The sequence below is a fragment of the Cucurbita maxima genome, unplaced genomic scaffold (assembly GCF_002738345.1).
Source record: "Cucurbita maxima cultivar Rimu unplaced genomic scaffold, Cmax_1.0 Cma_Scf00012, whole genome shotgun sequence".
NCBI classification, from domain to species: domain Eukaryota; kingdom Viridiplantae; phylum Streptophyta; class Magnoliopsida; order Cucurbitales; family Cucurbitaceae; genus Cucurbita; species Cucurbita maxima.
Window position 1 is genome coordinate 4961871 of NW_019272028.1, and position 12580 is coordinate 4974450.

Genomic DNA, 12580 nt, shown 5'->3' on the forward strand with positions numbered 1-12580 from the left:
TTATATTAATTGTTGCTATTTAATTCATCAAAATAATAACTTTAAGAAAATAATATAAAAAACTTTATTAAAATAAATAAATATAGTTTTTTAAAATTTGCAAAAAAATCTGACTATAAAGGCAAAGACATCAAATATTCAAAGTTGAGTTAACTTCAAACTCAATTTATGTTTGACTTCTTACAAAGCATTTTGCCTCCCATTCATTCATATCCATATATTTATTCCCTTCAAAATCATTGATTAATATATGTTTGATATAAGGCCCTAAAACAAATTTATATTTCTATTGTTATTTAGAGTGTGGAATCTACCAATATTTCGAGAACCGATTATAATATCTAATTATATAAAATAAAATTAAAAATATAATATTAATTATAACAAAATGAAAAGAAAAAATTGTCACTAATTGTACGTGATCAAGGTTAGTGATGTGAAGGAGAGGTGCAACATCTGTCCATGCCATGTTTAAGTTGAATACAAGGGGTGAGTTGAGGGGAGAAGCTCTAACTGTGATCTTGTTCGGATGAAGGCAAGTGACTACATAGGTAGATGAATGTTGGTATGCATGAGGATCTCTCTTTCTTTAATGATAATGATATTATGAAGCCTACTATGGAGACACCCTTAATAGAGATTATGAGATAACATCCATAATGGTATATGATAAGAACTATAGGTTGGAATTACGATGAGATGAGGACTTGAGCACTTATGATTTGTAGGTTGATGACAATGATGATGAAAGAGACTAGTAAATAGGTGAGCAAAGTATTTTAAAACCACGAACATAGATCTTATGAGAAAGTAAGTTCATACAGGTTTAAGTGATGAAAACTTATTCTAGTTGACATAGGAGATAGCCTAAGAAAGTCCATTATTGAAAATGAACGAATCAGTAATGGGGCGGAAGGACTAAAATTAACTTTGATTTTATATAAAATAAAACAAAGCATTGCTTAAACACAAAACCAAAATTTATTAAGGCTTTTTCTTTTTTTAAGAAAATCACGAGAGATAGCTTTAGAGATAATTCTCTACTCTAGACACTTTTTAGTTACTCGAATGTCTTCTTATTTAATAACGAAGGATCTTACCAAATAATGCATATAAATATTTAATATATTAAGATATAATATTTTTATTCAAATCATATTTAAATGTCATTCAAATTTGAAAGATGTATTACCTTAACTATACATTAATTGTTTTAATATTTAATTTATCATATAAAATAAATAAACATATATTTTTCATTTTAGATTAAATATTAATTTACACACTTTAATTAAATATATTTTCTCTATTTATATTTTACCTATCTAATTAGATAAAATTTTTAATTAATCAATTTTTATTTAAAATTAAATATATATTCACTCTAGATTACTCGACTATAGATCTAGAATTGCATTCATATGGACTATAGAATAAGTTATTTCTATCGATATAATTATTACTAACAAATCGATCAATCACAGTTATTCATAGTTATGTCAAATGTTTGTTTTACCCCTGTTAGTACATCTTACATATAAGTATTATAGATTCTTTAATGAACGTTTTATTTATAATCCATTCATAAATCAAATTTCTATTAGGCTCGTGGGAGGGTAAAGTCCCATTATTCAAATGATGTCGCTACTTTCTATTTATATCTTAAATTTATAACCACATAACAATTTGTTTGTGAATTTTATCACAATTTGTAATTGGGGTAAGAACTAAGTTAAAAATGATTGCAAAAGAAATAATTTTGTATAATAACTATAAACTATACAATAAATATCCACGAGACTAGAAATCAGTAATTGGAGGGGTCCGACATATCGCAGAGGAGAGGAGTAATATCTTCTCCATGTCGTCTAAACTCTCGATATGTCGTCAGCTTCTGGACGACATTTTCATTAAAAAAAAAAAAAAAATGTCTGGGCCTATTTTGTCTGCTTTGGACACAAAGGCCCACCATTTGGAAAGCCTGAATTTAAATGTGCAAAATAGACGTGGCACAGAACAACCCCCCATATTCTCTCTCCTCCCTCCCTCATGCCACCTATTCTTTTAATTTTATAATTTTATTTTTTTTATCAATCCAAACAAATTCTTTTAAATTTATAATTTGGATCATTTTCAGTATTCTTTTAATTCTTCGAGAGTATTTTGAAATCTAAAAGTAAAATGTTGTTGTAACATAATTAAAGAAAACAAATATGTTTTGGGAAGTGTAAAAAATAAAATTCATAAAAAGATGCAAATGTCTCCCTAAAATGATAAAGTAATTAGTTGGATTCAAGTATTTTGTAAGTTTAAATTGAATAATATTTAAATGAAATTACAAAGCAAGTACAATGTTATATTAATATAATCCAAATTGTATTATTTTATATATCGATAGTCGTGATAAGCTGCGCTCATGCTCATAACTTATCAATTCATAAAATAAAATAAAAATGTAAAATGAGAAATTCAACAACCAATAATATTAAACAATAACGACCTGGCAGATTAAGTTCAATCATTTTATGCGATATGGATAAAAATACCCTTTTTTTCGTGTGACCACCAGAAAAGTGAGCATAGGTCTGTGTAATTAACATAAAATAAATGGGATGCATGTGCAAAATAGTTTGTTTTGGTGACAAATCCCTTGAAACAAATCTAATTTGATTGCTTCAATTCTGAATTTGTTTGAATATTGATGAATAATTGGAAGTCTCCCCCTCATTTCTTGTGGGCTTTCATCATATTATAATAATTTGGGTAAATTATTTATTAAGCTATTGAGAAGTACATTATATTGGTAAAAATTTCAGTGCAACAGTCAAGCCTCTCACTTATTCAACCTCTTCTTTTAATTTTCTTTTCCCTCCCCATTTTCCATTTTTATTATCACCAATCTAATTTCCACGTAATAATAATAATTATATTTACTACTATTAAATGAGCATAAATACTTTTTTTTTTCTTTTTTTTTTTTTTCAGAAATTTGCAATTGAAAATTACAAAAGCCTTGAAGCCCAAAAAAAAGAAAAAGAAAAAAGAGTGGCAGGCAAAAGTGAGAGGTGAGGGGAAAGGCACATTTGGGAGTGGTGGGTCACGCTGTCAAGGTGACAGACAGTGCTGAGATAAGATTGCTCGTTGTTATTGCCACCCACTGCTTCATTGGGTGAAAAACCCAGCCCAATTTGGGAATTTGAGTCCACTCGTTTTTAGCGAGTTGAATCTGTTCAGTGAGTTACCACCACCGAGTTGTTCCCGAGTTTCCAGGCGGATGTGGCGATGAGGGGACGGGTGTGCCACCCCAGCGTTAGTGATCCGTTGTTCTCTTCCACTCGGTATCCTTCTCCGCTGCCGAATAGGGCGAGGAGCATGCTTGCTTGCTTGAATGCATTGGAGCCCAGGTGGATGGGTTCGAACCCAGAGGAGCACAACCGAGTTCGCCACTGAGTCAGAGTCTCGTGCCGCTCCACTCGGTCGCTGCCTTCACAAGCCACCACGTTGCAAATTTGCTTTCCGAGGTACATTTCGGACATCATCTTGTCCTGGTTGTTGGGCGAGCTCTCCAACGAGTCAAAAAGCGTCGAGTAGTAGTGGAGTGACTCAGTGAACCGATCCATGAAAACCGGACCATTGTGGTTGGCTTCCTGCTCCACCACCGTCATGATCTCCGGCTTCATCTGCTTCACTACCGACATAACCTTTTCGATGGCGCCCGGCCGAGCCAGTAGCTTATGCAACTCGAACACTGAGTTTACCACCACGGACTCCACCTCGCTCGGTCGGAGCTCCAGCATCGACGCGTCCAGATCCGCCAAGCTATTCGCCACGAATCCTCTGTATTCGAACTCGACATTGATGGTTTCGGCTAATTTAGCGAGTTTCCAACCGACATCTTGAAGGTAATCGGAGTTATCCGGCGCCGGAGGTCCGATCCCGGTAAGACGGAAGGCTGGGGGACCACTCGGCCGTAGAGCTAGGGCTTGAAGCAGAGCCGGCCACTGCATCCCTTGGTTCATCGAGAAATCGATTACGTGAACGCGCTTCTTCCCTTCGAAGGCCTCAAGAATCGCTTGATTCGCGGTGAAATGTGCAAATTTCAAATACGGACTGCTCTCGTAGAAATGCAATTGAAGCATATCGGACATTGAATGATCGAGGGGATTTTCAGGGCAGACCCTATAGATACGGCGTGCCAATGCTTCGGCAAAGAACGTGGCGACCTTCCGCATCGCTCCTGCTTGAGAAACCGCCAAGTACCCGATTCGCTTCACCAGAGCCTCCGCCAGATTCAGATTGTTCTGCTGCACGGCTTCGGCGCAGGCCATCAAAGCATGAACCAGTTGAATTCCGTTCTCCTGCGAGTCGACGAGTACTATGGGGCGAGTTGCAGAATTGGATGCCCCAATCGCAGAGGTAGAGAATAAATCCGAGTCCGACTCGGACGAGGGTTTCAAACGCTTGTTCTCTCTTGGTGAATAAATCGCGCTGCTCGTAATAGCTTTAAGGTCGTAATCAGAACTGGAAGACTCCTCAAAAATCAGGCTGCTGGTCTGTCGTTGGGGGTCGTAATCAATGGAAGTGATGGTGGAGGATTCCGCCGGGGCTAAAAACGACGAATCGTTCATCTGCGAGGGATGCGGCTGCGGAAAACTAGGCGGCGGATGAAGCTCCGTTATCATACTTTCAAGCCAAGTCGACAGATCAGAGGGATTATAGTGAACAGTATCGAAAGCTAGATGCGATAGCCCAGTATCCTGAACTTGACACATAGCTTCTTCAAGCTGTTCGAGCTTCTGGGCAACTTCCGCCATGTCCGACGACTTAACCTTGTAACCCAAAACAGCGAGAAGCTCATCCATTCCTCCATCGAGCTGGGCGTCCTCCTCCCAGAGCTTAGCCTTTCCAGTATTCAAATAAGTGTCTCCATTAGGAGCGGCAGCCATGGAAGGCGGATCCGGGCGAGGATGAAGATGATGATGCTCCCTCTTCATCTTGTCTTCTGACGGCGGCGGCGGATAAAGTGGTTGTGGTCCGTGGAGGAGAGGTGGGTAGAAAATTGGGTGAAGGTGGAAAGAGAATGAGAGGGTTTGGGAATGGAAAATGGCGTGAACCGGTTTCTTCTGATTGATTGAATCAGCTTCTTCACCGCCTGCTTTGCCCTACATAACAAGAATCAGCCAATTGACCTCAAACGGCCCCCTAAACGTCACTTCTAATTCCGGACAAATATCTTACTGCACAACCAGCCCTCCAATCTAACGCCGTTAACACCGTTTAGCCTTGCACTCTTCACCCCAATTTTTTTTTTTTTTTTTGTAATATAAAATTATTCTTAATTATAAATTTAACATAAACATTTTAATTACTAATATTTTTGGCACCGCTCCATTATTTACATCTAACTCCTAAATTTATCTTTTACTGTTGAGTTTTTTTTTTTTTACAGAATTTGTTTTACTAATTAATTTATTCTATCATCATTTATTTCTTCCTTACATTAACTTAAAATTACTAAAAATTAAGTTAATTTAAACACTTTTTTTATTGTAATAAATCATCGTTGTTGAATTTTTTTTAAAAAATATTGATATAATAAACACACTAAAAGAAAAGGAGCTGATTAATTTAATTAGATAAAATAGTAAATAATTATAGATGAATATTCCAAATGTCATTATTATTATTATTATTAGGAGGTTAAAATGTGTGAATGGGCCGAGGGCCCACAGGTTTCCTGACGCAAAGGCCCAACTCATCTCAGCTGGTACAGCGCACTACGGCGACGCTCCCACACCGTTACCATACCCCCAAAAGGCTTTTTTATTTTATTTATTTATTATTTTATTTCTAAAGTTATGCTAGTACAACCTGGACTGGATTCCAGTCTGTCTCTACGATTCTCACACGTGTCCCTATTCTCTCCTGTGGGCCCCACGTTCTTCCTGATTCATGCTTTACCGTTTTTTTCCCCCCTTTTATCTATTATTATTATTATTTATTTTCCCCTATATTTCTGTCGGAACAATCCTGGATTCCCCTTCGCTATAATCCTAACCTCTCAGTTTTCAAGGTGATTTTTTGAACTTTTACTCTTCCCAATTTAGTATTTTATTTCCCCCCAAGATGCAACCTTTAGAAGAAAAAAAAAAAAAAAAAAAAAAACATCCCTATCCCTTGGAGATCAAAATTAACCCGTTAAATAGTTATTTAAAATAATATTTTTTCATCTTAATTTGCCTCATTGTTTTAGTTAAGACATCAGATCAGTTGGAGAATAAAATGAAGCATAGACAAAAGAGGATAATATCAACGTTAATGAACTTAGATTATTACATAGGTACTATGGGTGCCTAGATATCCACTATAAGTTTGCCCCCTAAAATGCTGCTACATGGAAGGATCTTATCTAACAATCCCGTCTGTGTTTTAGTTAAAAAAGAAAAAAAAATCATATTAAATAATAATAATAAATAATCTACACTTTATTTATTTATTTTTAAAAAATAATATAAACTCTTGTATATCCTTTTATAAACTCATCAAAATCTCCCATTTTCTTCTTTGTTTTTATCATTTTCTCTTCTCTTGTAAATTAAATTGAATTTGGTTTGTTAAATTTAATAAAGGTTCCTTATCCAAGAGGAAAGCTCCATTTAATATTAGAGAATAATACCTGAAACTCAGAAACTTAGGCTTAGAATACTCATCATATCTACTAAAAAAGATTCCATTTCATGAATTCTGTAAGTCTTCACAACTCTTGGTGTCTGTTTATATCTCTATTTCAAAAAGATTCATACCTATCTATCTACACCTCTCTACTCACTTCACACCCCATTTCTATTCCCATCATTTATAAATTAAATTCCATTTTTTTTATATATAAATCATAAATATTATTATAGATTAGATTCTCACATATTCATATTCAAATGCAAAAGTAGATTTAAAGATTTAATATTAAAAAAAATAAAAAGAGATCTGAATCCACGAGTAGATCCAATTACTCATATTAACATATTAATATTTTATTTAAATTTTTACTTCTTATCTTTATTTACTTCCTCAATAAATGTTTATAGATATATAATATTTACGCAATGATTTATAGAAACGACATGTAAAGTTCATTCCACAAGGTAAACTAGAGTCACTAAATGGACGAGAGCTCATTATTGAGCTTCAAAACATTTCTTGGCGTACATCTCGAAAATCCTAATTTACTCTATGAGTAGGAGTGAAGTGTGCCTTCAAAATACACATAAAAAAGATCTTATTTACTTACCACACGTATCTTAATACTATAACTAACTCAAACATCCAAGCGTGCGTAGAAAAGCATTGAATTACTACTCTTCTCTTAAATCAATCAAGCCTACTTATGAGGTAACGTCGAAGGAGAAAGACATGACTACCAAGTGAACAATCACACTATGACCAACCTAACCTTGCAAAGAGCAAGCTAGAATTTCATGAGGAAGACCTCAGGTGTAATCACACCTAAATCCAATTTAAAAGTCTAGACACATGTGTGCCACGACTTCAAAACCGATCCAAATTTACAAAGCCCAAAGATGATCTTCATCGTTAAGCATGCTCGTACTTACAATGTTCAAGGAAGATATGAGTGTTCTCACACGTGAAACTAGTTTAAAAAACTTGACCATTAGTAATAACGTCATAAACTTTGTCCCAAGCTTTTATTTTATCACTTAATAAAACATTAAATTAATAATGGATTAGATTATAAAATAAGTTCAGACTCAGTTGAAAATTTTAAAATCATCTGAAACCATAATGACTAAACGGAAAGTTTCAAAACACTCGAATTGAAATTAGACGAAAGTAGAGAAACGAAATAAATTTAATAATTAAAGAAGTAATATTTATATATAAATAAAGTAAAATAATATAATAAAATAAAAGCTTAAAAGTTTAGCTATTGGAATATTAAAGAGACCTTGCCCTCGTCTTCTCTCCACCATTATTGTGAACAGCATATTCTTGGTTCCTTTTCCAATCGCTTTCGCCGGCCTCTTCTAAAGATATTTCCTCTTATTTTATTTCATTTTATTTTATTATTGGTTCATTAATTTACTAGGAATTGTATAATTCAGCTAACTTTTTAAACGTTAAGCAATATTTATTTATTTATTTGGGATTGCAAGTTATTTGATAGTGTGATAGCGATGCTCACCCTATAATCTAAGCCATATAATTTGTTTATTAAAGGAAAAGGTATAATTTTTTAAATTCAAATTTCAGTTATTTTGATATCTTATTAAATATAGCATCATTCTCACTTTAGGTGAAATATTTGATAACCAAAATGTATTCTTAAAGCTGGTTTAAAATAACGTTTAAATTTTGTTGTATTTTTTTTTTAATTTTTTTAAATTATATGGATCAATAAATTTAAAGTTTTAAGTTATTATTATTTATTTATTTATCAATATTTTTAACTAATAAAATTTTAAAAAAAATTATGATTTTAATATGATAACCGTGTATTTTACAATAGCCATTATTATAATTTAAGAACTCAATTATATTAGAACAGCATAAATATTTGATATTTTATTTTTAAGTTGGTGATTTTGAAAAATTAAAGAATATATTTTATTTTAAAAATAATCAGATTTTAGATAATTCATTTTATTCTTTAGTTAGAAAATAAAAAGGTATAACTTTTATTAAGCGAATTTCTTTTGTTTATCTTAATCTTTAACAAAAATGTAAATTATTCATTAAAAATATAATTTAAAATTTTAATTTTAGAATGGATGAGAATCAATTTAGTTTAATTAATAAGGAATAAAAAAGTCAGCAAAATGTAAATTTCACACAACTCTAGGTTGAACAATTTTGCTTCTCAAACATAGAATTCATTATTCTCGACAAAGCAGCCAGACATAGACATCATAACTTTCTAGACCAAACAATTTTTTATGGTAAACGTCTCTTTAATTTGTTTAAATTAAGTTGAAGTTTGACTTTTGAATTCAATTTTACTCCATTTTTTTAGCTTTACCATTTAGCTAAATTAATCATACTTATTTTCTATAAATGATAATTAATTAAACTAGATGTATTTAGCTAATCATGGTTTTGAAAATTCTCCTATAACCTTCCAAATAAATAATTAAACAACTTATGGGTAGCTTTTGATTTCATAGGTTAAACATGCTCAAATCAAGAGAATAACATAAATTTTATAAAATAAAATAAAATTTCTATATAAACTTAAAAAATAGAATTAAAAGACTTATTTTATGATTAGACCATAAATAAATAGTTCATCTTAAATAAAATGTAATTATAAAAGTAAAAATGAAGTTTATAATCAATTATGAACAAGTTACTTTTTATCGGTATAAAATATAATAAATTCAACCTCAACACTAATCAATGAATTTTATGATTTAAGAAAGTCCAAATTCTCTAACTACTACCATATTAATTGCATTTAATTTAATTTAATAAAACTTTTTTTTTTCTAATTAATTTTATTGCGTGACAGAATATACATCTATGTTTTTTTTTTCTTTAATTTTAGAAAAGCGATTGCTTTCGATTTAATATGTTAATGTCTTATAAAGTTGTTTGATTTTATTTGTAAGATCTTCTAATCTTTTCAATATTCATCCTAATGTTTTATTAGCCAAACTAGCTCAATAGAGTTGATGGGTCCAATCAATAATAAATAATTATAATAAAATTCTTTTTATTGTCTTGAAATCATCCTTATTTTCTCTCAACCTATTAATTATTTTCAATCCTAAACCTTTTTATCAAATAATTTTATTAAAATTGGAATTAGTGACAGGGAATTTCAGAAATGGTTCAATTTATCTCATTCAAAATTCGAACTTAAGAGATCTCTAAACTGTCAAAAACTTGGTCACTAGCTATGTCTTGGACCTTCTCTCTTGAGTTTAAGATCAGTCTAGTTTGAAAGTTCTTCATCGATATTCCATAAATTCTTAAGGAATTAGTTAATAACTTGGTTGGTTCTAAAGGAATCAAGGCGATTCATTTAATATATCAATTGAGTTTTGTAACTTATTTTTGGATATTCAAATCTTTTCTATATAAATATCTCATATTCTTTTGAGTTACATTCTTCTATTCTATTCTTTCAGCTTGGAAACCGTAAATTTATTGGATCTTGATGAGGAGGATTTTCTTCCCATCTCTGCTTCAAAGACACGTTCCAAGAAGGGTTTTGGTTTCACAATCAAGATAAATAAAAAAATTTATTGAAATTCGAGTCCTTTAACTTAGGTTGTCTTAGACGACCTTAGAGCCTCCTTGTGACGAAGTTTCTTTCTATCTCAATATGTTTTAAGTGGTTCATTTTCACCTATTTCATCAACGTTTTATTAATTATATCAACCTTATGCTTTTTTCAATTTTTTTTTCCATGGTTGGTGTTCTTTAATTGGATGTTATATTCTTTGAGCCCCTATAATTATGATTATAGCTGAAATCATGTCAATATACAATCTCAAGCCATGTAAAAAAATTTGTCAACTTCTATTATACTAGCCTATTATTGAGACTTGTAACGACGTATGTCTAAAAAGAAAGATGCACTTTATTAGTGTATAAGTAGTAATTTTCATTTCGTTTAAGCTTTCTTAGTCATTTTATCTCAAGATTGTATTCATAAACCCCTCTTTCTATTGAAATAGTTTATAATTTTGTTAGATACAAAGCGATGGATTAATGTAAAAGAAAGCTAGGGTAGTTATATACATTGAATACTGTTAGAATATATTTAATTAAAGAGAACACAAATGGAAAGATAGTTGGAACGTGGGGTTTAGGAAATATTTTAATGTACAAGAAATAAAAACAAAAAAAAAAAAAAAATAAACAAATCGAAATTGCAAGTTTTGTGAAGATGAGTGAAGTAATAATTTAATAGGGGGCCAAGGAGGGTGAAGATTTAAGTCAAAAATGGCCGCCTGCGCCACCGTGTGCATGTCATTGCTCTCTTTCTCTACTTTAGTTGGCCGGCTATTGGGAGAGAAAATGCAGGCTATCTCAAAGCTACCACATTTTATATGTTTCTTCTCTCTCTCTCTCTCTCTAGGATGGAGAAGACCTCAAAACTCATATTAAAGTTATCCAACCCAACCAAACTCAATTCGTGTACATTATAATTAAAACACTTGTTCATATAGTATAAGGGTCTTTAATTTCATTCCATAACTATTCCGAAAACAAAGCAACTTCTTTTTAAATTTTAAGAGATCATAAGTTTGGATTGAATTTGTGTTCATCTCAATATCTTTGTTCACCATCCTGCATCTAAGGCAGTGGACTAACTCTCTCGATTCACTTCCTTTCCTTACTAAGTTGATTGAGTGAGTGGAAAATTTATGAAATCTATTCACCAAAATACCTTTATTTTGTTTGGTATGTTTGCATTTCACATACCTCTACCTAACCATTTCCTCACTTAGTTGACTATATGCTTCTCTCTGTCCATATTCTATCTTTAGTAGAGCTCATTGAAGTGATCGTTTCATGACATAAAACAATATTTAAACCCTATACCATTTTGGCTCGGATAACTTTACCTTTTTCTTTTCTCATTGGGGTTTGAATGATAGTTCAATTCCATTTTGATCATTGTCCTTTTGTCCGATAACCACCTCAATTTCTCGATGAAAAATATATGTCAGGTTAAGACGTCAATGTAGTCTCGTCGAGAAAACTTTTCCAATGAGTTAGACCTTGTATCAGAATGATATGCCAACAAAAACAAATGCTTATTATTCCTATAAGAGGTCACGGGGAAAACAACCTTATCTTTAAGCCCCATGCATTGAAATAAGTATGTGAGATCCAGAACCTCCCTCGAAATCTATAGAACCCTCGAACAACCTCTTCTTAATCGACGCTCGACTCCTTTTCTAAAGTTCTCAAACAAAGTACACCCTTTGTTCAACACATGAGTCATTTTTAACTAAATCGTGAGGGTAGCAATTTTTTTGTTCCACACATGAGGATTCTATTGACATGGCTAAATTAAGAGCATGACTCTGATATCATGTGAGAATCACGACTCTCCACAATGGTATGATATTGTCCACTTTGAACATAAGCTTTCATGACTTAGCTTTGGAATTTCCAAAAAGCCTCGTACCAATAATGTTTTTTACTTATAAATCAATGATCATTCTCTAAATTAGTCAATTTGAGACTCCTCCCAATAATCCTCAACAATCCTTCTCTTGTACAAAGTACATTATAGAGCCTACGATACTTTGAATATATCCATTTATTACTTGTTTCATAACGTGCATTTGCACTAGACTAAAAACTTTTGCCTTAAAGAATAGTGCACATTCTGAGCCGACCACTAACGTTTTCAAACATTCATATGTTGTGTCAACACCTCCCGTTTACCATTCATAATTTCTCCTCAAATTTGAGTGTTATTGGTTGGTGAAAATATTTCGATACAAACTTTGCTCTAGTCATCTCAATGTCTACCATTTGATGTGTTTGTAAGGACCTTTTCCATCCATCTCACATTTTTAAAACACGCCTTTTAGAGAGAGAC

The 12580-nt window shown here is 32.2% G+C and overlaps 1 protein-coding gene across 1 annotated transcript; it reads right to left on the reverse strand.

Moving 5' to 3' along the window:
• Positions 1–2944: 2944 nt before the first annotated feature.
• Positions 2945–5162, reverse strand: LOC111486974 (DELLA protein GAIP-B). Its single transcript, XM_023134166.1, has one exon. The coding sequence runs from the start codon at positions 4992–4994 to the stop codon at positions 3231–3233; it is 1764 nt and encodes a 587-aa protein (XP_022989934.1). The 5' UTR covers positions 4995–5162; the 3' UTR covers positions 2945–3230.
• Positions 5163–12580: the final 7418 nt, after the last annotated feature.